The sequence below is a fragment of the Alternaria conjuncta genome, assembly GCF_024043145.1.
Source record: "Alternaria conjuncta strain BMP 0040 chromosome Unknown scaffold_1, whole genome shotgun sequence".
In the NCBI taxonomy this organism is placed as follows: domain Eukaryota; kingdom Fungi; phylum Ascomycota; class Dothideomycetes; order Pleosporales; family Pleosporaceae; genus Alternaria; species Alternaria conjuncta.
The window spans coordinates 72,503-100,073 of record NW_026250090.1 but is presented as its reverse complement, the minus strand read 5'-3'; the positions used below and the strand labels follow the sequence as shown (position 1 = coordinate 100,073).

General features: G+C 52.4%; 8 protein-coding genes across 8 annotated transcripts; 2 read left to right on the top strand and 6 right to left on the bottom strand.

Moving 5' to 3' along the window:
- Positions 1–697: 697 nt before the first annotated feature.
- J4E85_000027 (uncharacterized protein) lies at positions 698–3,093 on the bottom strand (the record flags this gene model as incomplete). Its single annotated transcript, XM_051464321.1, has 3 exons — positions 698–721; positions 803–1,205; positions 1,508–3,093. 3 exons carry the CDS (start codon positions 3,091–3,093, stop codon positions 698–700), a joined length of 2,013 nt encoding a protein of 670 aa, XP_051330842.1.
- Positions 3,094–3,898: 805 nt separating this feature from the next.
- Positions 3,899–5,314, top strand: J4E85_000026 (uncharacterized protein; the record flags this gene model as incomplete). The annotated part of the gene is made up of 1 exon (XM_051464320.1): positions 3,899–5,314. The coding sequence occupies one exon, from the start codon at positions 3,899–3,901 to the stop codon at positions 5,312–5,314; it is 1,416 nt and encodes a 471-aa protein (XP_051330841.1).
- Positions 5,315–5,813: 499 nt separating this feature from the next.
- J4E85_000025 (uncharacterized protein) lies at positions 5,814–6,929 on the top strand (the record flags this gene model as incomplete). Its single annotated transcript, XM_051464319.1, has 2 exons — positions 5,814–6,028; positions 6,050–6,929. 2 exons carry the CDS (start codon positions 5,814–5,816, stop codon positions 6,927–6,929), a joined length of 1,095 nt encoding a protein of 364 aa, XP_051330840.1.
- A 147-nt stretch (positions 6,930–7,076) lies between these two features.
- J4E85_000024 (uncharacterized protein) lies at positions 7,077–9,274 on the bottom strand (the record flags this gene model as incomplete). Its single annotated transcript, XM_051464318.1, has 4 exons — positions 7,077–8,411; positions 8,458–8,661; positions 8,716–9,056; positions 9,118–9,274. 4 exons carry the CDS (start codon positions 9,272–9,274, stop codon positions 7,077–7,079), a joined length of 2,037 nt encoding a protein of 678 aa, XP_051330839.1.
- A 5,115-nt stretch (positions 9,275–14,389) lies between these two features.
- Positions 14,390–16,124, bottom strand: J4E85_000023 (uncharacterized protein; the record flags this gene model as incomplete). Its single annotated transcript, XM_051464317.1, has 2 exons — positions 14,390–15,756; positions 15,812–16,124. The coding sequence occupies 2 exons, from the start codon at positions 16,122–16,124 to the stop codon at positions 14,390–14,392; spliced, it is 1,680 nt and encodes a 559-aa protein (XP_051330838.1).
- A 2,256-nt stretch (positions 16,125–18,380) lies between these two features.
- J4E85_000022 (uncharacterized protein) lies at positions 18,381–20,725 on the bottom strand (the record flags this gene model as incomplete). The annotated part of the gene is made up of 3 exons (XM_051464316.1): positions 18,381–18,471; positions 18,524–20,433; positions 20,489–20,725. The coding sequence occupies 3 exons, from the start codon at positions 20,723–20,725 to the stop codon at positions 18,381–18,383; spliced, it is 2,238 nt and encodes a 745-aa protein (XP_051330837.1).
- Positions 20,726–21,975: 1,250 nt separating this feature from the next.
- J4E85_000021 (uncharacterized protein) lies at positions 21,976–23,082 on the bottom strand (the record flags this gene model as incomplete). Its single annotated transcript, XM_051464315.1, has 1 exon — positions 21,976–23,082. One exon carries the CDS (start codon positions 23,080–23,082, stop codon positions 21,976–21,978), a length of 1,107 nt encoding a protein of 368 aa, XP_051330836.1.
- Positions 23,083–26,020: 2,938 nt separating this feature from the next.
- Positions 26,021–26,851, bottom strand: J4E85_000020 (uncharacterized protein; the record flags this gene model as incomplete). Its single annotated transcript, XM_051464314.1, has 1 exon — positions 26,021–26,851. The coding sequence occupies one exon, from the start codon at positions 26,849–26,851 to the stop codon at positions 26,021–26,023; it is 831 nt and encodes a 276-aa protein (XP_051330835.1).
- Positions 26,852–27,571: the final 720 nt, after the last annotated feature.

Below are 27,571 nucleotides of genomic sequence, written 5' to 3'. Positions count from 1 at the left end.
CCTGGATAAGGTCGCGTTGGATCTGCTTTTACAAAGCCCATGTCTTGCAAAGTCCATATTGGGTCAACTTTATTTTCTTTTTGTCCACAAGCAAGTAGACCAGTGACGAAAGGCTGCAACGATACAACATGAGCCAACGGGACACCCATTCTCAACGGTAAGTCCTGCCACCACCAATTCGAGGCGTCCATGCAGAAAAATGGACCAAGGATTCTGATGGCATCAAGGTAGACGTCTTCCCTGGTGTTCGAATAATCCACGATAGGCCGTAGCGTTTCAGAGATGAGACCGAGCATACCGTATAGCTTGTCTCGAGGGTCTTCGCAGCCCATGCTAGAAAATTGACGTAGTAGATTGCACAGTAGATGCGAATACCCATGTCGAACAGGCTCCGCGTGTGCATAACGATTAGAAAGTAAATACGTCATTGGCGACAGAGTTGGATGTTTCAGAAATCCAGCAAACAATGCGGCCTTGAAGAGGACATCCCAGTCGATCCAGACGTGACCGCACATGATATGTGCCTTTTTGGGTAACATTACTTCCTGCACGATCCATAGACGCGTGAAGTAACGGTTTCTCAAGATAGCCTCAGTGTTCTCGGCATTCCTGTTTTTGGAATACCTCCGCGCTGCTCTTAACGAAGACAGGTCTAACCAAACGATGACATAGATGCATTCGGAGTAAATCCGAGCCATTAGGCGAACTTGATGATTGCGTTCTGCCGTGTCCTGTTGGTTGATACATATCTGAGTGATGAGATTAGTCCATGCATGCATAGCCAAGTAGATGTAGGACCTACCTGATCGATCCAGAGGTACTGGGTATTGGCTTCGTCTGAGCGAAAGGCGGAAAGGAAATCGAACAAGTTTATTCTAACAGCGAGCAGCTTGTTATCGATAACGATATACCTATTATCTGATGGTCCACCCCAAGTGTATGACAGAGCGATGAACTCGGGTGCAGTGTTGATGTCGAACATCTCAAGTTCGCAGTAAATGAAGTCGCGTTTGTATAGCGTATCGGCCACAGGTTGAGATCGCAACAATCTTGCGTGACGGATCTGCTGCTTTGATCCGTCCAGTTCTCTATACCTGTAGAAGTCCGATGTCTGCGGCATTCTCGCTGCGTTACTGACTGAGTTGTCGGGCTTGTCCACCTCATCAATCAAAGACTGAATGGTATGCTCCGGTACCAAGATAAGCCTAGAGTTGAGCTCAAATTGGATCTAGCGCCTCGTAGAAAATAAGGTAACGAAGCGCAAAGCGATTGAGTGAAGTCGTGTATGAAGGCAAAAGCGAAGGAAGGAAGGACTGAGCCGGTTAGCACAGCCCCACCTCAGCTGCAGACTAGTATCTAGGGCTCTTTTCTCTACTCAACCGACTTACGGGAGAAACGTATATGAGCGCATTGTCCAACGATTGCCTTAGCAATAGAGCTTGTTATCTAAAATGGTATCAATGCTACAAGATACAATGGTGGTACAAAAGAAGCGGCACAGCCTTACTCTTCGAAAAAGTCACCCCAGCTAAACCCACCACCATCACCACCGTCTCCAGCATCGCCACCACCCTGTCCACCCTGTCCACCCTGCCCACCCCAGAAGTCCTGATCTTGACCCCGAGATCCGACGCCAGGATCTTCGCCCCAGACATCTTCACCGACTTGGCCTGTGCCTGGCTGTTGATCGGGGTTGGGCTGATACGGATCGGTCGCTTGTGGGGAAGCATCGTCATCTTGTTGCCTGGCTTCTCGCCCTCTTTGCATAGCTTCGTAGCCCGCCATTGTAGCTGCACCTGTCGCAGCACCCTCTCCAGCTCCCAGTCCGCGCGCTGCAGTGCCCACCTCACCTGCAATACCGCTTTCGCCAGCAGCACCTACGGCCCCAGCACCGGCAGCACCCGCTTCACCAGCTGCAGCACCTCCCGCGGCTTCACCACTGCCACCTACCCATGGCATCCACATTGGCCACATGCCACCAGAACCACTATGTCGACTGAAATAGTCAAAGTCGATGCTAACAGCCGTAGCAAGCATTACGGCGCGTTGATCAAGGGTCATGCCAGGGTAGTCTTCTAGTGATGGTCGGCTCTGCTCACCAGTTTTGGAAACCATGCCTGACGGCTCACTTGCCAGCCCGGCAGCGTCCATTCTCAACGCATAAACACCCGTATCAGTGAATATTTCGCGCGCGAAGCCTCCGAAGTTGCGGTTAACAGAGCCCGCTAGCCGCCCGTCTTCAGACATCAAGCTGAAGTCCCAGGACAAAAAGGGTTCGTCAACCCTGGCAAACTGGAGCATGCCCACTTCTCGGGTATCGCCTTCTGCTACTGCCACGGCTTTAGAGTCTGAGATTGGCAGGTCACCAGAGGACAGTTGGGGCGCGTCTGGTCCTGCGGCGGCGTCCTCGAGATTCCTTGCGAGATACAGGTTGTACTTCCTTCGTAATGGTGCCCACTCCTGTTCCGAAGCTCCGATAATCCTCATGTCTTGGAGTGCCAAAGTTGAGACATTTGCGCTCGTTTGGTTGGCTATGCTTTTGACACTCGTGCCTTGCAGACTTGCCGAGCTGGTATAGGTGCTCTCATCGGGCCCTACCGCATCATACACGCGTATTCTCGAGTTGATCCAGCTGAAAGGTCTATGAAACCTTAGTATTTCCTTTTCGTCCCGGTCAAAGACGTGAGTCGTGAAGCTGCGGTGCGTCTTGAACATCTGTCTCGCCATGGCGTTCCCTATGCCATGGTCTTGCTCGGCGAGATATCCAATATGATTACCGTGCGGGTCCATGATAACGTAGCGGTTCGCTTGCTCGAAGCCCATGAGCACGTTCATCATTTCCAGCTGCCGTTGTACTATAAGAGACGAGTTGTCCAGAAGACGCATGGCGGGGTGTGTCTGCTTTAGGACGGCGTTCGGGTCTTCGGGCATGTACACGGGCGTTACGAGGTTGTTCTCGGAGTCGGGCGTGGTCGAGAGGGCGTTGGACACGGCGTCCACTTTCGATGTCTCTTTGGGGGCCCCATCATGCGTGTTTGATGAGGAATCGTTGCTAGGTGGTCTCGTAGAATATGCTGAGGTCGTTGGCGGCATCGTGTTGCGCGGTAGGCGACTTCGAAGGGCTAGCCGTGGTATGCTTTTCGTGGTGATCGATCGAGCGCTCTGGCGTGGCAGTCGTAAAGACCATCTTGCCGCTGGCAGCATCTTGAAAGCTGTTCCGTATATATCTAGAGCTGCGGTATGTTTGGAGTAAGTCTCTGATCAGGCAGGTACTATTCGTGTAAGAGGTGCAGATGCCTAATCGCTTTCGCGTGGCGTCACGAAGACGTTCTTTACTTTCTCGGAGGTAGCTGCTCTTATTACGTCACAGCAGGCGTTCCTAAGGCACGCACAAGCCCCAACCGCAGTCTGCAGGTATCGTGAAGCATGTACTGTGTGCGACTGTCAATGACCGCTATGCGCATTCAAAAGCCAGTGGTACGGTGGCTGTCGTGTGTTAGGAACTGGACTGCTGTGCGGTCGGCCAAGACGGCCAATCAGATTCGGCCTTGGCAAACAGTCATCTCCAAACTTTTTGCGCTCTCCTCTCACCTTCAGCACCACTCCACCATGAAGCTCGCAACGCTCGTCGACGACGCCATTACCTGAAGTCGCAAAGGCCGGGTAAGTTCCAACGATTCCCTTTCACATGTTTCACTGTCTTATGATGACAACTTTTCACTTATACGATTGCCGGCGCATGCATTCACTTGACTGCGTTTGGCTCTCGATGCTGTTTCCGTTACAATAGACTACAACGGTATCTGATCGACATTACTTGCTACACTTCACGTTGCCTCAAAACCCGCGCAGGACTAACGCGAGTACAGTTTCGTCGAACATCGAGCTGGACTGAGGCATGTCTTCGACTCAGCAGCTTGAGCATGCTGTTGCTGCAAGCGAGGAGCGCCCAGAGGGTCTACCTCAGCCGAACCAAGAACCAGCCAACGGTGTTTCGAGGAAACCTCGCCCAAAACGACCCAACTACAACGAAATACATGCGAAGCCTCTGCCACTAGACGTATATGCGCTGCCTGCCTTCATCCCGCACAACCCCATTTCCATCGTGCGACTATTCATCAGCCTAATTTCGCAGTCGCTGTGGTCGCCCAAGTCACACATCGTCATCCACAGAGCATACTACTCTGCAGAGACCCAGTCAATCCACATCACCGATCCGGCCTCCATCCGAGCTCTTTGGGAACAAGGCTTCTGGGGCAAAGGGTCCCTCAGCCGAAGTGAACCACAATGGTTAGTCGCTGAAAAGCGAAGGCGAGGTGCCCAGGCGTCCAAGACAAGCACCGAGGTTACACAATCAAGGCGGGAAGAGCGCAGACAATTCAAGTTAGAGAGAGCCAAGGCGCAGCGCGAGGCTATTGAGCAACAGCTACGGCAAGAAGGCAAGATCGTATCCGACGCCAACATCAACAAGCTCGTAGGTAGCGACGCCAAGAACATCACCAAGCCAGAAGATGCAACAGCAACTCCGGCGATCAATGAAAACACAGATGGCCCTGCCGCACCGGCCGACGCTGAAGCTGATCTAGAGGTTGACATTGTGGATCTTGAGCATCTTCAGCTCACACCCGAGGAGGCTTTCTTCCTGACATACGTCCTTGGTGCTTTGCAAGTCGTCAACGTGGACACCCAGGCTCCCATGGATCTTGCACAACACTACCCAGCATGGTACCTCTTGCGTGTATACTGCGCCCATGCGTCCAGTTCTGGCGAATCCGATGATCTCGAAAGAGCTTTGACGCATCTTCGTACTGCGTACCGTATGAGCAATGACGCTACTCGAGTGGATCCTGCTATGACGTGTATTCCGCCTATTGAACCTGACAACCCTTTCCTGATGAAATACGTTGTCTTTCACCACTTCCGATCCCTGGGCTGGGTCGTGCGGCCTGGTGTCAAGTTCGCTGTCGACTACTTGCTCTACATTCGCGGTCCTGCGTTCACACATGCCGAGTTTGCGATCATGATCATTCCTTCCTACTCAGCCCCATACTGGACCGAGCAAACGGACGGTCAAGCCCAAGTCAGAGCCGCGGAAAAGGAGCGCAGGGACTGGTGGTGGTTCCATCGCGTGAACCGAGTGCAAACCCAGGTCATGAAGACACTGATGCTGGTCTACGTTGAAGTACCAGCACCGTGGGATGCGGATTATATGAGCTTGGATGGGTTCAAGCTTGACATTGGTAGCATTTTAAAGAAGTACACAGTTCGAGAGTTCGTCTTCAAGAGGTGGAGTCCAAGCAGAAACAGAGATTGAGCTACGGAATACTCGAGTCGATACCGGTAGAGACGAAGCTGTACGAGTTATGAAAGCCGATGAATACATATACCACATACCAACCTTGACCTACTCCCGCTTACGTCACACACGATGCTTACACCAAGGACTCAATATTGACATCTCAGTGATCCACATTGAGGAGTAAGTATATGCGAATCGAGCATTGACTCAGAGCAAGACTGGGCAGCCGGGCAGGGAAATAGGCGATTGGCCCCTTGATTACACGAATATTTCACTCTCGACGCTCGAGCTCGAGCTTCTTAGAGCACGCCATCAAGTACCCCTCTAATGTATATTTATTCAAGACCTTGCCCTGATTTCGATTCGATCGTCCCCTGCATAAACACCCATAACCACACATGGGAGCTCGACCGTACACACAGCCTTTCGAAGCTCGGGTCGACTTACAGCTCAGTCCCCAATCACAACCACATCGTCGATCACCCTGCCGACCTCCCGTCGCGTCGCTGACTTCATGATTCCACAAGATGCAGCCCCTCCCGCACAAGGGCCGAACGAGACCAGTTATTTCTTTAGCCTACTCAATCGCGACGTCCGAAACCTAATCTACGATCATATGACGCTTGGTCAAATTCGTAACAAAGACGCGACCCAATGGATTGGCTTCAGAGGTACCTGTCGGCAGGCAAAACAAGAAGCTGAAGAGGAGGGCGTGCGCCATCTATGGATGTATGTCCAGAACATTTGCAGTAAATTCACCAAGACCACAGGGTTTGATCTGAGGCTACCGCGTCAACTGAAAAAGATGGAAGACTTTATTGGACTGACAGAAATGACGCTGATCACCAACGCACCTGTTCACGTACTCGACCTTCGCCAGGATTGCTGTCCTCGCACTGGTCTCGAGGACTTGCTCTGTATTGAGATCGAGGGTATTGCTCTTCATTACACTGGTGAACAAACACCGGATAGCCCGAAAGATCTGACAGAAGCTGCCGTACTAATGCTATTATGTCTGGTGGAAAAGAGTTGGGAAAATCCCCACAGGATGGGTATCACACCATGTTCGTTTCATAACAACGACATTACTATCTCGTGGGATTATCGCAGCCGTACTCGCGAGGATGAATACGAGAGCGTCCCAACCTACCAACTCAAGAAAGAACTTTGCAATCGAGGTGTCACATCAAAAGATATGCCACACCGCAAGCCCGCTGTGATAGATGTTCTTCTCTCACAAGATGCCAACAAGCTGCGTGCCATTAACGCCACAACTTCAGAGCCAGCTACAGGCTCTCCGCAAGTACTGGCTGGAAAACGGTTCTATGTTGTAGAGGTAGATGGCTCACTCGATACCATGGCGTTCGAAAGCGATATACCGCCTTTCCATGCGGATACCAACCTTTTCGATCCCCATAAATCAAGATTCTATGCAGACACATCGCTATTTTACGCTACCAACCGACGGAACTCCGTTGGCATGGTGCGTCTGGGTGAGATTCATTATTACTTTGGTGGAGGCATGTGCGAGTCCTTGATACAAGACGTGTGGGACGAAACGAGGAAAGAGGATCAAGACAGGGTCTCTGTACCAGTTGAGGTCTGCTGGAATGGTATCAAATATGACTAAGAGAATGAAGAAGCAGGAACTAAAGGCGACGCCAGGCTCTAGTACTCATAGTGTTTCGTATAGTAAGCGAGTCTTTTACCCCCAAAGCAATTTTGCAACCGAACAGGATATATTGGTGCAGCGCGCTACATACTGTAGCACCCAAGACTATCTCATCGCCCCGTTCGCTCCTGGCGTAGTAAACTCCGGCGCAGCCTTCTTGACTCCAAACCTCTTGCCTAGAATCACAAATTGACCCACCAGAATCATTTGACTCCATTTTGGCCTATCACCATCGTAAATCGCATCATGCAACAGATCCTTGCACTTGTCCCACTCCAGAAATCCAAGTGCCTCCACATTCTCGTTCGTGATCAGTCTCTGAAATAACTGATGAACAGGACCATCGGGTTTATATTTTACTGGAGCAGAGAAAGGGTGTTTCTTGCGAGCGTAGAGTTCAGGCGTGATGAATGGTTTCATGGCTTCCTTGAGAATCCACTTCTCGCTGAAACTACGAGTTTGAGGGTCGTAGTGCAGCTTTACAGAGGGCGGAAGCTTCATCGCATATTCCGTTAAGCGATGGTCAAGAAAGGGCTGGCGGCCTTCGACACTGTGGGCCATCTCGCAGCGGTCGCCTAGTACGGTAAGAAGGCCGTTTGCGAGGGATGACTTTATCCAGATGTAAAGTGATGTGTGAAGCGGATGCCACTTGTTGGCCATAAGCTCGCGGGTACGGCCATCGACAGCGTTCACGGCCGTGAGGCGTTTGTCGCTCTGTCCAAACTCGTTGAAAACCCAAGGCGCAAAGAGCAGGTCACGGAGAGAAGCGGTCTGCGTAAAACCAAGGAAAGAAGTGTTGTTTACTTGGGCACGAATAGCAGCCGATGTCGCAAGCTCCTTTGGACCTGATGTCTCTGAGCCCTCTAAGCTCTTGAATGTTGCCACGCGCTCTTCTTCCGGAAGTCCGGAATTTGGTTTTGATAGATCTGGTTCGCGAACGAAATCCGTAAGGAGCTCCCGATATCCCGCAAAGTGTTCGTCTGATCCTTCTCCAGTGAGGACGACCTTGATACCTTCATCGCTGGTAAGTTTCGAAAGCAAGAACTTGCCAACAGTGCCTAGATCAGTTACTGCTGCTTCGTTGTGCCAGACTGCGTTCTCGATGTTGGCGGCAAAGTTCTCCTCGGTCATCTCGCAGTGATGCATCTTGACTCCTAGCCATTCAGCTGTGCGACGTGCGATCGGCTCTTCATCGTGTTCTTCACCGATAAACTTGACGCTAAAGCAATTGATCCGCTCTGATGCTGGAGCTGTGCCAAGCTGTGCGCCTTCAGTGTCCATCAGATGCTTGACCATGCCTGCTATTGCGCTTGAGTCGATGCCGCCGCTCAGGAATACTCCGATCGGTACATCCGCACGAAGTCGATCTCGCACAGCATCAACAAGGTGCTTTCGAACACCCTGGATCATCTCATCTTCACTTCTCGTTTCGAGTTCACGCTAAGCTTGTCAGCGATGTTCATGATGCACACGCCATAGCATATACCTTGTCTTTGAAGTCGACATCCCAATACTTGTCTTGAGAGATAGTGCTGAACGATCTGCAGACGAGGTAGTGACCAGGCAGTATCTTGGAAACTCCTTGGAAGATGGTTCTTCCGTCGCACAGCCAGCCCACGTCTTTGATGCTTTGCACGTCCCACTCAGGTTTCCATCCAAAGGGAAGGAATGCTTTCATTTCGGAAGCGATCTACCCAGCGGTTGTCAGTCCAAAGTTTCTCGGAAAAGCGAAGAGCGGTCATACCAGCAATTTGCCGTCTAAAATTGTGTAGTACATGGGCTTGATGGCATACCGATCGCATGCGGCAATGAAGACCTGAGCTTTGGAGTCATATAGACACAATGAGAACTCTCCGCGCAAGTGCGGCAGGAACGATAGACCATGCTTCTTGTACAGCGCCAGTGCAATCTCAGAGTCTGACTGGCTCTTGAACTTGTAGCCTTCGGCACTAAGGCGGTCTCGAATCTCTTCATAGCCGTACAGCTCGCCGTTGACTACAGCGTGAATGTCGTTGTCTGCATCGTGGAATGGCTGTTCTCCTTCTGGGTTCAAGTCGACGATCGCTAATCTGTTGTGCCCAAGAGCTAGATGATCAGGATGTTAGTCACGTGTTCTCCTCGTACCCGTAGTCACTTCTTGACCTACCCACGCGACAATCTTCGCTGATCCAATGACCATCTGCATCAGGTCCACGATGCTTGATGGTATCCAGACTCTTTTGCAATGTTTTGCTCAACTCTCCACGTTCCTTCGCTAACGGTCCATGACCCCGCAATGCGACGGCACAAGTGATGCCACACATGGTTGCGCGATCCAAGAGATCCAAAAGGAGAGAGCGTGCAGCGCTTCCCCATATCTTTTGATCCGAAGACCGGCGATACTTCCAAACATGACGTAGGCACGAAAGTCGTAGCAGTGATCGTTCAATGAGGTTTGATCGTTCCTGATAAGCACGCGTCGCTTGTTACTGGTTTGGGTGTTAGTGGATGCCCCTGGATCGCCCAGATCGCGCGGCTCCCAGCGGGATCTTCGGACTTTCAACAGCACGACCCCAGGTCTTCCACACATCTTCAGCTGTGTTATCGTGATTGTTCCGCGATTGTTCCTAAAGCCAGCGTTCGTCATCCTCGACCGGCAAGCCCCGGACGTAGCGGCGGTAGTCCCATCCACGCCACGCACACTTGAGACATTGCTTTTTGTGCTCGACACTGGGGCCCGCCATGCGATCTTCCGGCTCCGATGGGCGAAATCGACAGAAAGATTCCCTTGACTCCGATCCAAGGAGGTCGTCTTCGCTGGCGACGTGGTATCTCCGCAACCCGGGACAAGCTGCCGTTGTACGCTTCCTGCAGTGACCATCGACCGCGACCAAATCTTCGCTTCGCAAACCCTTCTCAGTCAGGTCCCATGAAACCACCAGTCTCTTAATCCAGGCTGGTTGCGGCTGCCAGTACCTCACCAGGGAGCGGTACTTGTTGAGCTTGAGATTGCCTTTCTGGCCGACAGGATCATGCGCAAATGTCAAGCCGCTCTCCAGAACGAAGAAAAGGCGTCTGAAATACTCGGTGATTGATCCACATAACCCGTGTCCTTCGCTTCTCCTTCCTACCGGACCCGAGAATTGTATCGTCAGGCTATCGAGCCACAAGCTGAAGATGGCGTTCAAGGGTCGGAGACTTTCAAAGAACTCTCGGCGCTGGTCAGCGCAGCCATGAATTGCACGTCCAGGGATCACTAATGTCAAATGCCGAAGCGTGTGGAACTTGGCATGCATTCCAGTAGGCGTTCTCGTTGCAACAGGTAGCAAGATGCGCACCCCTAGATCGCTTTTTGGAAGGACAATTCTCTTGTAAGCCAGCAACCAGGTTTTTGTCGCACGGATCGAGACTCCTTCGCACTCGCGCTTTGCTTGTCGACACGACAAGATCAGTCCACGACATTGTTCATTGTCAACAGGCGGAAAGTCCAGAAGCTCGTACATTGAGATGCGTATTTCAGCAGGTAGTCTGAAGAGAGATGAGGACGACTGACTATTTTCGTTTCGTGCCATATTCATTCGCTCCGCATCCAGAAATGAGTTGTGAATTGATAGGGTGCTCCAATTTATGGAGTTGCAGCGCTCATATACACCGACTTTGGAAGCTGTTGCCTAAACCCCGCACATCTGGTTGGCTGACGCATGATCTTCATACTGTCCAGGTGCGACCTATCTTCTCTTGCAGAAAGAGGAACATCAGTGCCCAGCAAGTCTTTGGATCGTTTCAATCTCACCTGCGGTAACCACCTCGATGGGGTAGAGGTGACGCTGCTACTAGGTCGCCGGTGAGTTGATGAAGATTGCTCGGTATGGTGCAGTAGTGAGATGGGCAGTTTGTAATCCATCCCTATAGCTCATGTGTACTCAGACATACTGAAATGGCCTAGGAGTTTCGTCGATTGCTGATGCGGCTTCCTGAGATTGATACTTTCCCAATTCAAAGCCATCTGTCGTAGACCGCTTTCAGGGCTGCTGATGAAACTCCAGTCTGCGCTTACTTCAAATCTAAGTGCAGCAGCAGTAGATGCCTTCACTGCTGACTGACTTCGGCTGAAGCAAATCTTGCCATCTCGTAAGGAAAGGGCCATTTCCGCGTTACTATCGGCACTTTAAAGCCCTTTGACTGGACCTTGGAAGCATACGACATGTTAGTAACGATGCGCGAGATTTGCGGCCACATTGGAACCTCTGGCAGCAAGTTCCTTTCCATCAATGACCAGGCATGAAGAGTTTCTCTTTGTCATTTCATATCGCTCGTCTTCTCTATGGACGTGAGGGGATGGGTGACCGGTGAAATGACGTGGCAAGCTGTTGTGTAACCCAAATAGGCCGATGAAAAGGACGTGCAGCAGGTCTTTATCGAGCGCTCATCAAGCTACAACCCCGCCATTACTCTCTACACCAACTACAGCACACTCTGAACAACAAGCCAGTAAGTTCAGCTTCTCAGCATGTCCGCCGATCGTCGCTAAGTTCATTACAGATCCAACAACAGCCACTACAACATTCACAATGAAGGTCTCCATCATCCCCATCTCGGCGGCAGCAGCCTTCCTCATGTTCATACCCAAAGCCTCAGCAGGCCCCATTGGATATGGAATCTGTCAGACCGGCTGTTCTGCAGTTGTTATGGCGTGTTACGCTGCAGGAGGCGCGACTTGGGGTGCCACACTGGGTGCGACGGCTCCTGCCACTATCGTGGCTTGCAACAGTGCTTTCGGAACCTGTCAAGCTGCATGTGCGGCGGTCCTTTTAGCCCCGACACCCTAGAAGGTAAAGTCACATACTCCCGTTTCCAACCCAGCTAATGCTTTATAGGCGAGCACTCCAGCTCAAGCTAGTCGACGATCATTCGCAAATAGGGTCAAGGTCTGGTCGGATTAGGTCTGGAATTGTTTCGAATGAGTAAACAACTATGAGAAAGAGATGAGTGATATCACGAACAGTGGGACTGTTAAGGAATAAGAGATGATCACGAAGTGGTAGCAATGAACGTAGTAGTATGGCAGATGACAGTCTCAACCGACGAGCCCAGCTACAACCACACAAACTCTTTGCACAGCTTTGATTCCTAATCTGTGTGCCATCGTGTAGTCTTTTCTGTGAATCAAAACATCGCTTCCTTCATGATCGACAAACTATCATCAGCTCAACTGACCCTGGCTCTGATCAAGATCGGTGACAGTATGCTCATCAAGACATCGTACACAGCAAGTGCCACAACGGATGCAAGATACAAATGACCCGCCAGTATCGCCAGAATAAGGAGTACAAAAGGTAGCATCTCAAACATATCTGTGGAATTCTCCCATTCGCAGGCTATGAGTGAACCATCCACACCGTAGTACTTTCCTGTTGTTGACAAGTACTCTGTCGCAGCTCTTTGAGGACGAAATAATGGAAGAAACCAAGTGTCTGACCACGAAGCGAGCTTCTCCCCAGACTTTTGGAATCTGACGTAAAATGGTTTTGGAAGGCTCACATAAGGGCCCTTAAATGGTTGAGCGATGACCCGACAAATTGAGGTAAATGCCGGGTCATCGATGCCGCGCTGTCCACAGGGCTCGTATCCGATGTCGACTCTCGAGGATGAGGGCAGAAACGCCCACCATGATAGATTTAGGGAGTCAAAGTTCCGAAGTGGTTGCGCGACCTTGTTTCGTATGATAATATTGATGTGTCGCATGTCCAGAGCATCGACTGATAAGGTGTAATTCGAATTTTTACGCCGAATGAGACGACACGAGCATCTCAAGGCTTCATAATCGATCTCCAGTTTGATCATTCGACAGGTTCGGCGGAGGCCGACGAAAGGGTGTTTGCCTACAAGTCGAAAAGGCTTTTCACCATCGCTCGTAGGCAAGAAATACGAGTAGATCAAGACGCGCAATTCTTTGGGTAGCGCTAAGAACGGGAAGTGAGCCATTGAAACAAGAGCTATCGTATGTTCTGACGTCGAGACGTGGTAGCATTCTGTGATGCGTTTTGAGAGGCGGCGGGGCTGTACACACTGCGCAGGCAGCAATGCCAGGGTTAATAAGCGCATAGAAAAGCAGGCAAACACCCGTATATCCTTTGCCTTACGCACATTGGATGCACCTATGAGCAAGCAGTTTGAGCCCCTGACGCATTGCTGCATACGCTCATGATTACGACCGAAATTCGGGCTGAAAGTCGACCCTCGAGAAAGTAACGTGAAACACCAGAAATGTAACATTGTATACGATAACACCCCTACAGCGGGAACAACTCCCATCCACCAACAACGAAGGCCGCAGCGAGCGCTGGCTGAATTGGCACAGCTGTTGCGAACGCCGCGTTCGACGTGGTAGACGATTCGGTAGTAGTTGGAGTCGCAGTAGCCACGCTTTGCGCAGAAGACAAGCTCGCCACCGCACTGGACATGCTTGTTACCATAGGCCCATCAGGCTTGATGGCACATGGGTTCCCATCTCCCCACTGCAGCTGATCCAGCGAACAAAAGTCCAACTCATTTGCGTCAATCATAGCGAAAGTGCCCAGTTGCGCACAACTGCCTGTGACATTCCCGAAGGTAGTTGGGTCGGGCGCCTTCCACTCGTTACGCCACGCTGGAAGAAGCGTAAAGAGAAGTCTTGTGTCATGCGAAACACCAATGTCAGGCCGAGGGTGGTCGCATCCTTTATTCACGTCATCCCACAGGATGTACCACCTCAATGAGTATGCATTTCCTCCATAGTTTGGTCCATGGACCCAATCCCTAGGATTCGTGTGGTTGACAAGGATATATGGCGATCCATCAGACGTTGTAAACGTGGATGCATTATCCGAGGTAAAACCTATCGACCATTGATCCTCTATGACACCTCCTGGTATTGGGTCGTCGAGTTTGTGGTACGGCATGATATCCCATGCGAAAGTGAAGGGGCCAAGCTCAGCGGCCGCGGTCAAATTCTGGAATGCGAACACGATGGGTAACGATGAGGTAAAGTCGTACGTTTCATTTTCGCGAGGAAAGATGACGTCGATTTCGAGAGCTGGAAGGTTTAATGTTGGTGCTGAGGTTTGTGATGATGATGCGGGCGTGGAGGACGCGACAGCCGTTGCCGCGGTCTGGGCAAAGGCTGATCGGCAGGCAGCCAAGGCTGCAACTAAACACCAAGAACAACGGGCCATCTTCAGGCAAGATTCTGGAAGCTGTTTAGGAGGATGCAAACGACAGCGTCGCTCAATGAATGTATTGATACAAAAGTGAGTTGCACCTTATGCCCAGGGGCCAGAATCCTTCGCAATCTTAACCTGCCGCGCTCTCGTTTAGGCGCCCAGCTGGCCGGCCACCATTGGTGTTATGAGAAATCCCCAATCGTCTCTAACGACACCGAGTTCATCTAGTACTAAAGCTTAAAAAGAGTAGAACTCGACCTCAGCAATACCTGTTCTGGCCGGAATTGTTATAGCGATGGGGAATCCTCCATAGTCAGGATCCTCATTCGGCATCATCGCGTTGGCTCCACTCCTCGTCTCATCGCCACCTAAGGTCCTCAGTGTCCGTAACTTTCCTGTCGCTATGTCTTCCACGACCTTTTCTTCGTTCTTCAGAATGCCGTTAAACTTCGTGTCAGCCCTAGTCGATTGACCCATCACTTGAAAGCCCCAACCAATAAGCAAAAAGCGTGCTCCGCCACGATAAATGACCATGCCGCTACCGGTCCCGGGCTTGCCAAAAACGAAAGAACGCTCAATAGTGATATCCCAATCGCCAAAACGCTGCTTGATGGGTTTCGACGGATCTTTGTCGCCGGTGAACTCGTCAAAACAAAAACCCACCGACGAGCCTGGGTTACGTTGCGCTTCCAGTACGATTTGAGAGACTTGTGATAGTAGCCCATAGTGCTTTGTGTAAGGATTGGTTTCCGGCTCCAAAGTATCGATGCCAAAGGGACTGGCCAAGAGAGCCTGGAATGTTCCGTACGCTATCCAGATGCGCCGAACGCCGTATTCATCTCTTCGCTGCTCCGGGATGAACAGAGTATTCTTACGATGTCGGTACTTGCCGCATAAGCTAGTGTACTCATTAAGGTAGATATCGGGCGCAATGAATTCGAGGTCAGGTGCGAATTGCAGCCAAATATCGAGGACATTGACTGTGCCGCCACCTGACGGATAATCTCCTGGATGACCGCCACCACCAACTACAATAGGAGTATCGTTATCGGCATCATCTCCCGCATAGTTTTGCCATACGTTTGTGTACAGCGGAATAGGATACACCGCCTTTCCAGCTGCTGCTACACGGTTCACGTAATGTGCATAATGATATGCCATGAAGAGCTCGTCGGTCCTGCTACCGATGCCGAACACTTCCTCCCAAGTACCGGATTGTGGCTTCGATCGTGCGATAAAGGTCTTGAGGTTGGCTTTGAGATCGGGGTGTAATTGATCGTAGTCGCGGCTCAAGAATTGGAGAAGTTCTGCGGGCACGGGTTCGGAGAAGACTCTGTTGGCCTCGGCACTTCCGTCGCGACTGTCAAACAACAGGCCGACTTCGTTTTCGACTTGCACCATCAACACAGTACTATGTTTCTCGTCTACCTCTTTGAGGTGACTAAGCAACTTTCGGAATGCTTTTACGTCCGCTTCAACGTTCTCCTCGTTAAAAAGGGACAGCACATCCGCAACCTCAATCACCCCTCCCGCCTTTCTAAGTTCGGCACGAGGGAAGCGTTTTGGATTCGTCTTCACCCATGATGGGGTGTACGTTGATCTGCCTAGCCATGTACGTGTCAGGGTGTGGATAGAGGCCGCGAAGATGTACCAACATACCATTTTTGAAAGATCCGAACCACAACAAGATCAGGTGTAAGCCGTGTTCTCGGGCGCCCAATATGACTTTGTCCAGCTCTTCGAAGTCGAACTTTCCCTCTTCAGGCTCGACCATCTCCCAACTGACAGAGCCAAGTAAAGTATTGACATTGGTTGCGACCATCTTGGGCCAGATCTCGCTCATGTATTCGGCAGACGAAAGAGACGAGTTTTGCAATTCTCCGCCCAACATAAGGTATGGCTTGCCATCAACAATGAGTTGCTTGGTGTTTTCATGTTGTCGGAGGTGTGGAATGGTCGAATTGGAAGTCATGATAGATTAATAAAGCCCAAAGGGTCCGCGAGCATGTGCAATGTCTGGAAACGAAGATACGTCGTGCATCGCCAGCACCCAGAGATGCAGGTTCATCGTACAGCCCGTGAAGTCTTGCGGGGCCGCTCCAGCGGGGTAGTACCTACCGAACATAGGAGTAGGACATTTACCGGTGCTAGAAGTGCAGCCATAGCCCAACGTGTTCTTCGACCACAATAGCGCAAGACTCAGTCGATATTGCCAATGGCGAGACCTTGTTGTCGGGTTCCTCTCCAGATTTGCGGGCTGCCCAGGTGGTGTCGCAGTGATGACTAGTCTGCTACCAATGTCTCCCTGTGCTGCAGCAAAGTATTTGACGGTCATGACTGCCCAGATAGTTACGAGATCGGAGCGTGCTTGATAGGTGCCGACGCTAAGACGTATTAGGTTAATGCTGTGCTTCTCCCCTCATCTCACCTTGGGCGTCACCAAAGTGCAAGAGCAACCGGACTGTCAAACTTGTGAGCTGCATATCAATTGCCAGTGCTCTTGTCGTTTGGTTCACCTCTCAGGAACTCTGCCAGCTGTCGAAGAGATGCATGAAGACATCCACACCCACGTCAGGAGCCCCTCTATGATGCTACTATGAGCATCTCCTTGTTGTCTACTACTTGAAATCCATTCCCTCCAGAAACCCCTCGAAGCTACCAAACCTGTCCCACCTACCTACCTCATCGACAACCTTCTTACTCCAAGCCACACCCTCTGCTTCTATGTATGTCTCTAACTAAACAATTACGCCGTTCTATAACCAGCAAGAGGCACCTCTCAAGTAGCCTGTCCAGGCGTGCCTGGCCCTCTTCCTCCACTCTGCCCATCACCCGGTTCATCCTTACGCTTTGAAAGGTTGGGGTTACCCCCAGGTTTACCCTCCGGCTGGGACGCCACAGCCTTAGGATTGACATCCTCGGGCTTAGGAGCCGGCTCGACGTAGAATTGATCCGTATCCTCAAAGCTGCCAGGGTCGTAGACAGCGGCGCTTCTAGCATCGTCGCGAGAAGATGACTGGTCTGGAACGCTGCTTTGGAAGTTATCGCTGCCAAATGGTCTGTAACCGCCCGTTCCCGCAACCGCTCCTCCAGTAGCTGGATTCACATATGGGATGGGGTATCGTCCAGCATATAATCCTCGCGTCCCCGTGCCGTTGGGAGGAAATCCCTCATGAGCCCGAAATTGATAAGTTGTCGGGCGCCTGTTGAACCCGATCCTCTCCCTCTCTTCCACCGGCCCAGAGTTTCTACCAGCGGCAATCCATGCCCTTCTCTCCAAGTTCGCTCTGTGTCTCTCCACGTCTTCCGGCCTCGGTGAAAAATCAGGGCATATCGCATTAGAACGCGCACGATTCATGCTAGGGTCAAGGGAACTCTCAGTTCTCTCGAATGGACGGCCAACCCCCTGCGTGTAAGGCGTGTTTCCAGAAGTGTCCGAGTTTGTCTGACCATGCGCCCTGCGTCGGCGGTTGAAATCGCGGATTTCGGCAGCTCTACGCGCGAGGCGGGATGGCGTTGTTTCTGCGGTGTTGGCCGTGTCTTGTCCTTGGTCGTGGCCAGTCAAAGGTGGTTCTTCTGAGATTGTGTTCATTCGACCAGCGCGATCGGGGCCGCCTCCTCGACGGGCTGGAGTACTGGAGTGGTCTTCGCCCTCGTCGACAGGATCGTTGTCTTCTGTTCGGCTAGGTGGGAGGCCATCACCGCCGTCTTGCCGATTGGTGTGCGTTCGATCCATCTGATGAGTACAAGGCTGAGCTATTCGCAGTGCTTCTAAAGGTCTTTCAGACGGGATTTCCAGATGTACTTATACTCATAGTTCTGGTAGCAATAGGTACCAATCGGTTTGTTGTTGGCGCGCTCAGAGCGGCTAGTCGTAGCGATGTAGTCTTGTTTGTGGGCATAGAGGGAAACACCAAAAACTGATCTTTGTATGCGCAAAGTATGGTCTCAAGCGAAACCCAGCTATTGTTTGTCGTAAGAGATGCGTCAGTTTCGAAGAGGCTGCAGTACCGCATGATGATCGAGCTCATGAAAAGGACAATGTTAGCATGGTAAGTATTGTGATAACACTGGAGTCATGTCGCAAATTAGTTTGTATGCCCCTTGCAAGTACAGGAGCTTGATCGTTGTATTAGTATTATCGAGTTGGTGTATGCAACTTCGCCCACCCGCAACTATTCTCACCCCCAAGATTACCAACTGTAGAGCTGGATCCGTGGAAACTAATTTAAAGCACCGCGTCGTCGCCAAAGTGCTTTGCATACATGCCCAGCGCCTTGATCGGGAAGATGAACTTGTAGTTCGGATAGGAGATCATACTGTTCTTATGTTAGCCACCATTCATCATCAATCAATAATGCGTGAACTTACCAAGACTTGTTGAACACTCCCTCAATAGCCTCCTGCAACCACTCTCCGTTGGCTTGCTGCCTCTGCATGATGAGCTTGACAGCCCTCTCGAGCGGCTCTTTGTGTGGGAACCCGCCCTCAATCATTGCGATGACCACCCAAGCAGTCTGCACAACCTGACTGCGCGGATGCTGCTGCCAGACACCGGTTTCACAGCTCTTGTACGTCTCGCCCCAGCCTCCATCTTCCATTTGCTTGTCTAGGAAGAACTGACACGCCCTTCTCACACGTTCAGAGTTGCTGTACTGCTCTCCAGAGCACTTGAGTGACTCAAGAGCAAACATGCCGGCATAGGTAAAACAGATACCCCAGCTGCCGTACCAAGATCCATCTGGGCGTTGGGCGGCGCGAATGTATGCCACCGCGCGGTCGCGGAAGGCAGAGATTTCCGCGGCACGGTAATCGGGGTAATGATGTTGGAACATGTCGAGGGCGGTCACGACAGCGGTTGTGCATTCAGGGTAGTCATACTCGATCATAATGTTACCGAAGACTTCTGCTGCGTTAAGATGTTCAAGGAGTACGCTACCCCGTGTCGGCTCATAAGAAGCACAGCCACCAGAAGCGTTCTGCATAGTCAGCAGGACGTCGATGGCATCTTTCACGCGGCGTTCGTTGATAAGTTCAGGGAATGCGTTATCCCTCTGGAGGATAAGTGTGCTCTTGAGACCTTCGGATGTGCAGTCGCTGACTGTGTAGCCCTGCTTTCGTGTACTGAAGCCCCAGGCACCTTTGCGTTGTTGACGGTAGCATGCGTGCTGGTCCCTGGTTTCCTCAAGAATCTGCTGGTCTTCTAGGAACTCAAGACTCTTCGTGAGCATATGCTTCCATTTCGTATCCTTTGACCAGCCGCAAGAGTCAACAGCTTGGATGAGGAACGCGGTGTCCCACGTTTGTACACCGTTTGTACCGTTCATAAGCATGCCTTCATCCTTTACCCAGAGGAACTCCGGAAGTGTCTTGAGATGCTCGCGAACAGCATGAGACTTGGGTCCTTCTTTAATATAAGCAGCCAACATGTTCATAGGACCGTTGACAGGACCCAGATTGGCGAAGTCGGTGTTCTCATCCTCGGCTTCGATCAGCCACCATACATGCTCTTCAGCCCGCTTCACCATCCAAGTGGGCCTGATGTATGGGAACCATATAGCGGCCATGAACCAAAAGAGGACCTTGAGCATCCAAGATTTCGCATGGTAGTTGTCCGTCGGGGCAATGGTATTCCGCCGTGCGCCAAAGTTGATGTTCTCAAATGGCTCCATCAACAGTTCGGCCCGCAGTTGACGTGTAAGGTCATTAAGCGGGTATGACCACTTCTTGGAGTAGATGTAGGACATGGGCAGGAAGACCTGTCGCATATGTATCCACCACCTCCACGGCGCGATAGGGACCCAGTCTGGCAGCAGCCACAGCTCAGGTGGACAGGGATTAACAACGTCCCATTCCGTCACACCCAACACGCTCAACCAAAACTTTGCCCAATGCGGACCGTTGAGCGCGCCACCTAGCTTCCAAAGTGTGTCCCGCGCCTTCCGCATTCTGGGGTCTTCTGCGTCGACGCCAAGCAGCCTGAGGACGGTATAGTTCATTGCCGTACCAAACACGGTACTCTCTCCCTCGATATGTAGTCCCCAGCCACCGTCTTCTGGATTCGCGCGGGCAAAGAGGTAGTTCTTGATCTCGATCGCATGCGACGCTGGTATTGGTGTCTCGGTGACATACCAAGTGACTACGAGGCCGGGGAGGAGGAACATGGGACCGCCGTATTCGCAAGCCCAGTTGCCAGGTGGGAGTTGGAGTTGGGAGAAGAACGTGAGGCCATTGTGCGCAGCTTCAAGGGGTGTCTGTGCCGGTGCAAGGGCTGGTTGTTCCTAAGGTCAACGTCAGTTATTGGTGTCTACACGGTTAGAAGAGGTGCACACGCACCGTGTCGAGGCCTAGGAAGTACTTGTCCGCTGTACTCTGCGGCCACGACTTCATTTCCTCGTCGCTTTGCAGATAGTGCCATGTCTGACATCCTCGGTCGTCCTTGAGCCTCCATCTTGTGTAATCTGTCTTTTCATCTCCCTCGTGGCTCTTGATCACGCCCACCGCGTCGTTCAGTATCTTCTGGCTCCCGCTGCGCTTTGCTGCGCCGTTAGTCGTGCCATTAACATGCGACATGATGGATTCCTGGTCTGCGAAGTCTTCAGTGTTGTCCTACACCCCTCCACTCGTACCGGGAAGGCGTGATGGGGGTGACTTGGCCTCTTGCTGGGGTCGAGCACTCCGGGTCGGACGTCTTGGCAAGCATGCATGAGTAGAGGCAAGCGCGTTCTTGCCAATCAACCTTGGGACGTGAAAGGGAGTGTGGATGTGCAGCGCAGATCAACTTTACTCCCATGAACTAGTAGACATTTACATTCAGACTGTGTGAATGCGATGTGTAGTTCGCATTCGCAAACTTTCTGCTTCAACAATTCCATAGACCCTGAACGCGGGTCCTCACATCCCTGCCACGTCCATCGACCAAACCTTGAAGCCACTGCAAAGACGCACGTCGACGACTGTCCCAGCATCCCCTACTTCTTCGAAACTCGCGCGCGCTCCCGATCTACCATCATCCCCATCACACATGCAGCCACTTGCCCTTTGTCGCTCCTGACTCAACAGCCGCACGGCAGTCTTGGCAGGCACTCCCGCGGCGAAGCGCGCGATCGACAAAAAGCTGACCACTCGGCTCACGCAAGGCTTACATTCCCGCCCCCTTTCAAAGTTACGTGCGCAACGTGACGCACAGATCGCCAATCGTCGCATCGCGGGATGAGGGAGGATCCGAGGCCGAAGTTCTGCATCGACGATGAGCTTGATGGAGCCATGACTTCATTGATCGCATACGTGGACTTGCGTCTGAGAGGCATACATGCTGAAGGGAAATGAAGATCAGCATGAGTGACGAAATCGCGAGGTGTTGTGAAAGCGATGTAGGCATGGATTCATTGTGAACTTGGGGATGAACGATTACTCGTGCTTGTATTCAATGCTCGCATTCAGTTGGCGGCGGGTATGATGTGGTACGTATTTACAGATACTACATGTCGAGTATCGAACTAGCGAGAGCCGCCAGGGCAATCGCTCTGCACGCTCAAGACTGAGGAATCCGCCAAGAAAAAAGAGACATGAGCAACATATGGAAAAATGCGTGTGCCTTCCAAACAAGAAAACACCGTGTAGTTGCTCTTGGAAACGTGCCATAGACAAGGCCGTGAAATGCTAAACATGCTTCGAGAGGTAAAAAGAGAAAGTGGTGAATCGTGGTCTTGTGTATGTGGTAATCGTGTGCTGTGGTGGTAGTGGCAAAATAAAATCGTTGTTTCGGGTATCGCAGAAAAGGTAACCTCTCATCCATACGCGCTTGTTGGGTATGCGTGATTTCAATCGCTAAGATCGGGGTTTGCGACGAAGAGCCTCGTCCCCATGGTCATGGTCCGCTCGTCCACACTGCCTCTTCGAACCAGGTCATCCTTACTGCCCTTCTTATCTGTTGCAGCGGGTGGCTTCAACATTCCAGGCGCTGGCATTTGCCCCACATCGCCAAAGTTGCGTTCCCCACTACTGCCACTGCCTGTGCTTGTGTTGGTCTTGGTATGTTGGAAGTAGCTGTTGTCATTGGGCGCGTTGACGTCGTATTCGGCTGGTGAAGGGGTGGGCTCTTCTTTGAGGTCGGCGAGCTCGCCGTCCGGGGATGAGTTCAGCGGGGGAGTGCTGTTAGAGGATATGCGGCCGGTGGGGTTGGCGTAAGACATGCGTCGTCCTGAACCGAGCGAGGAACGGCCTGAACCTGTGCGGTGGTGGTACTGGCCATTCTTGACTGAGCCTGCGTCTTCGTCGTCGCCCTCGTCCACCTCGGAAGCACTGAGGCGCATAGGAACACCAGACCCTGCATACGTGACAGGTGCATATAGCGATGCTTTTGGCAGACCGTGGTGACGCCCAATCTTGGACCGCACACCGCCGGTCATGCTTGATCCTCCTGAAGCACTTCGCGGGGGGACGTGGTGGGGTCCGCCTGCTACCTCCATGTTTGCCCGCATCTTAGCCTGCCGTTGCTGTGCAAGCATGCGGGGGTCTTCGTATTGGGCCCGGTCACACCACACAGTTGCCTTTTGTTTTCGCATGAGGGCAACGTACGAGGTGGGCGAATTGCCGCCGGAGCGGGTGGACGAGGAGCGACGGAGGGCGCCACTGTTGGAGCGGTTCGGCGTGCCAGTGGTAGAGCTCGTTGACGAGGTCGGGGTTCGGCGGAGACTGCTCTGGTACTGGGTAGGGTATTGCGAGTTCATGGTGCTTGCGGTGGGTGACTGGGCGGGGAAGATGCCTGAGCTCGTAGTGCGCGTTCGTGAGTGTCCTAGTTGACCGTCGTTGTGGTATTGGTGTTGCGGGGGTCGCACCGATATGCCGGGGTTTGCTATGGGTTTACGGCGGAGAGGAACCGCCCCGTACGCAGAGGTTTGTGGGGGTTGCGCCATGACAGCCTGCATGATGAATGGCTCTGCTTTCTTCGCGTCACGACTCACGGAGTGAAACACAGATCAGCGCGCTGACGTCGGACCGACGGCGTTAAAGAACAGACAATGACGTTCTTTTTGGGCAAACTAGCAAATTCTTGGTGGGCAGTGAAGGGGGGTCGGTGGTGAAGTTGTGCTGCGGCGTTGCGACTGATGCAATGCACTGACTCCCACTGCTTCCGGATATGGGCTGATGTAAGGCAATGGCCACAGGAATTGGTGATGCTGATGATATGCGGACGGCACACGGAGCAAGCGAAAGCGGCAACGGCGGCAGGGCAGTCGAGGCCCGGCGGGAGGAGTCGAGATTGGAGGGATGATGTGCGAAGATTTGTGGTGCTCTGGCAGGCGTGTCGAGTCGTGGGCGGAAAGGGTCCTTAATAGCAATGGTCCAGTCCAGCCAGAGCCGCTAGAAAAGCTTACTCTAAAGAAAGAACAGGTCAACACGCGCGGTTTGAGAGGTAGGGAAGACGGGTAGACGCCAGCTGGGCTGCGAGGATCAAGCGTAGCACCTGCATGGCGTCGAGGCGCGCGAATTGCTGACTTACAGATGGATGCGGCGGCGAGGTCGCGAACTAGCCCACCCGAGAGTGCAGCAGCGGCACACGCAGCTTTTGAATAGGGAAGTACAAAAAGAAACGTCGGCACTGTGGGCAGGCCGGTGGGGAACAAAGGGAAGGGCGCGTGTATGGAGCAGTCAGACTGATGGCAGCAGAATCGGGACGAGTGCGCCCGCAAGAGGAAGCGGCCGTGTCTTGTATCTTAGTATCTTGGGTACTCTCCGTGCTTGCCGTTGAGGGCGATCGCGCTAGAAATGGGTGAGCCGACGCCTGGGAACCACGTCTCCACCGCGCAAGTGTCAATGACGAAAGGCCTCCTCTGCAGCGTCGCCATGGCGCTTTGCTACTATGCCATCTCCCAGACGCGATCCAGCACGTCCATAGTAGGCTCTGCTAACGCCACAAAACCTGAATCCGTCGCGCGCGAGAGGCCCCTCAAGTCAAAACAGCCGCCCCAGCCAGGCGGAGTCGCGTCCGTATACGGCTCCCGACTACTACCTTGAGCCTTGCACCCCGAGCATCCCGGCTGCGCTGCTGCATACATGTCGCCAACTTCACGAATCCCGCGCGCTGCCGAGCTGCTCCTCTCCGCGTCGAATCATCGGCAAACGTGGCTCGAGCATCGCGGCCTGCAGGCCCCAGTTAGCTGTGCATGATCGCCTCTGGTTGCATCCCGCCTTTCTTTTTGAACCTCACTTTTTACGAGCTGCGAGTGCTACGTCTGACACATCGCTCGTGACACCGGCTATAGTGTTTCATCCTCAGGCAGGCGTGCCCTGTGCCGCCATCTTGCCTCTGAAGCCATGACCGCGAGCACTGTCTAATTGTCGCCCGCACCCGTCGCCAGCAGACTGCCGGTGCCATCATCGCGAGACCTCACCCCAGCGCACATCTGACCGGGATACAACCAAGGCCCTGATACCGTTTCATCTAACGTGATGTGTTGAACAGCCCGCTCGCAGGCCTTGCTCATCCGCTACTTTTGTCTATACTATATCCCAGAGTGGGGTTGCATGCACATCGATGCACCTTCAGCCGTTCCCCGCTCTCTAGCACTGCGCGCTCAACCATGGGACATGCTGCAACGCCAGCCGAGCTCCTCCAGATCGTGATCTTTGCGACTATCCGAAAAATGTTGAGGCTCTTTTTTCGCATCACCACCATCGCCGTCTTCGGTCAATTCTGCCCGGCAGATCCGCTTCGGCCTTCGCCGAGAATCTTCTAGTAATAGGTATTGCCACCTCCTGACCGTCATCGTCAATACCAGCCTGCGTCTCTGATGATACCCATCAATAATCACTTTCTGTGGAGATACGAGCCTTTCGGTGGGTATTCATAGAAGGAAAATTGGAGAACAGCCCGTACAAAGCGCAAGTGTACCAGACTCTGCGTTTGTGGCGTAGCATCGCGTAGCGGCATCCTTGAGCGACATCGTGCTGCGAACGCCGCCACGGAAAAGGACCCTGAAGAGCTGAATTGTAGATCATTGCTTGATTGTGCCCTCGGGTCTTTGTCACCCCGCGTTCGGTCGCATGTCGTTATCGCCAACCTCAACTCTCCGAACAGATGTCGAGCGTTGTCGACCTTGCCTCAGCTTCGATGAGGCTTTTGTTCCGGCTGCCATTGTGATGTTGCACGCCTAATAGGCCGACGACCCGCTACCAAGCATCTTCAATCCGGAGGCGCAAAGTCCAATACATTGACGGCACATGATTCGTATCTACCCACCTTTTCTACACACCATCACAGTCCACAATGCCAGTAAAACCCAAGCCTTTGGTTTGGAGGGTTACACAACGTCCGCAGATCTCTCACCTGCATGCCAGATCGCACACCATCATTTTCACGCTCATTTTCTTTAGCGGCTTGTGTACGAGTAATGCCCCTTGGCCACAACAGCACGAACGCAGCACAAGGCTCGGTTTCTGCCGTGCTGACGAGAATCGCACCTGCATCGTGCTACGACGACTGGGTGTCGTATCTCCAGACGGGGTAATTGTTATCCTGAAGGCTACTTTGGGCAATAGGCTTGCGCTCGGGGGGCAGCTGGTCCGGCATTTGGGCCTTAGTGTCGGTCTTGTGCCGCTGTCATCGGTACGATAACTCGTGGTCCTTGGTGTGATGAACATTGCCGACTGCATGAGGGGTCCTCCGATATCTCAGACAACAGCATCGTACGACCAAAATTGTGCATGCACAAGTCGTGCATTCTCGCAGTACATGGGTATCGAATGAGGTGGGGCATCGAATGAGATGGAGCTTGCATAGCTCGTCCGGAGATAACATTGTACATGCGCCTCGGTTCTCCCTATCGTGACCCCACTAGATTATATACTATCGCTCGCTCAGATCTAGTAGACGTAGGGAATCAGCTGGTACGGAGTCTTCTGCTTGAAGTCCTCCCATTGCGCACCATAGCGCTTCTCGCAATACTCGTTAAGTATCGGGATTGCCCGCTGTGTGAAATCCCACGCGAAGAAGGCTCCTACTAACGCACCCAACGTGTATCCTCCTCCGACCATGGCATAACCCGCTCGCCAGATTGTGTAGCCACCGTAGTTGATGTGGCGCGCGAAGCTCCAAAGACCTCCCGTGTAAGCTTTGCCTTTGTTGTTGGGGTCCGCCTTGAAGCGCTTGCGTTGTATTTCTGCGACAAGTTCCGTCACGATGCCTACGACGTATAGCGAGCTGCCGACGAGGAGCGCGGGTTGTGGGAAAGTGGCTTCGGTCGAGGCGGAGGTAGCTGATGTGAGGAAGGCGTAGGTGCTCAGACTGTTAAAGACAGCGTTGAACAGACCCACCGCGATGGCGCCGTTGACTGGCATTGGCTCTCCGGAAAGTGCTGTTACCCAGATGTTCTGCTTCACAGCTGCGCCAACCGCCATTCCAAGCAATACCAATCGGTATGGTGACAGGCCCAAGCCATCGATCAGAGATATGCCTGTATGCGTTGGCAATCCGGGAGGTAGTGTTCGCAGTCCTACGCGATGTAGGACAGATGTGCCGAGGCCATGCGCGAGGATTGAATATTGAAGGACAGGCTCGATGCCGCGTAGGAGGAAGAAGGTTACTTTGCCAGCTGGTGTGGGTGTGTAATCGCCGCGTGCAATCAAATCCTTCTTCTTCGATTCTTCTGATCGAGGATCGTTCGGGTTGCCTTTCTGGCCTTGGCCTGGCGCCATTGTGCCAATTGTCTACGTAGTACTGTCAACGTTAGTACTGTCGTCGCAAGGCCGGCTAGAGCGGGGTTACCTGGCTACTGCTGTGTCCAGCTCGAAGACTTGAAGTGCAATTGACGGTAATTCTGTAGTCCAACCCCGCCAAATAAATATATGCTGTCTCCTCGGCCAGTTGATGCGCGCTCGGTCACTCGAAAGCGCGAGCTGATCAATATCTGATGGAGGATCAAACGACGGGCGGGTCATGACGTATACGCTAACCGCTTACTCGGGCCCATCGAATGCCGTCTGTGAGAACAGGAACCTGCTCAACCTCACGTTCTAAAATTCTGCTGTTAAATGTATGCTCGCCATAGTTATATGAATTGATGACATAGTCGGAAGATAGCTCGTCGGCAGCTCGAAGCAGATGGGCCGAATTCCCTCGCTGTCCGAATACAGCCTAGTATGCGCGTGTTCCCGTGATGATTTACATTAGCGCGTTAGGAAGCGCGTGCGCGTCCAAGAGCCCCTCTTTCCATTCATCGTGACTTTGTTGGGACGCGACCAAGCCTTCTATTGATCCGCATCATCAATTTACTTATGTTCTTCTTATATACCTAAAGACGCCATTGTTGAATTCCTCGATTTGCATCTAATAACAAACCCCAAGTGCCCCTTCGACGTCAAAGGCTCGGCAACGTTCTTGCGACTATGATGAGGATATTGAGGCCTCAAACGTGC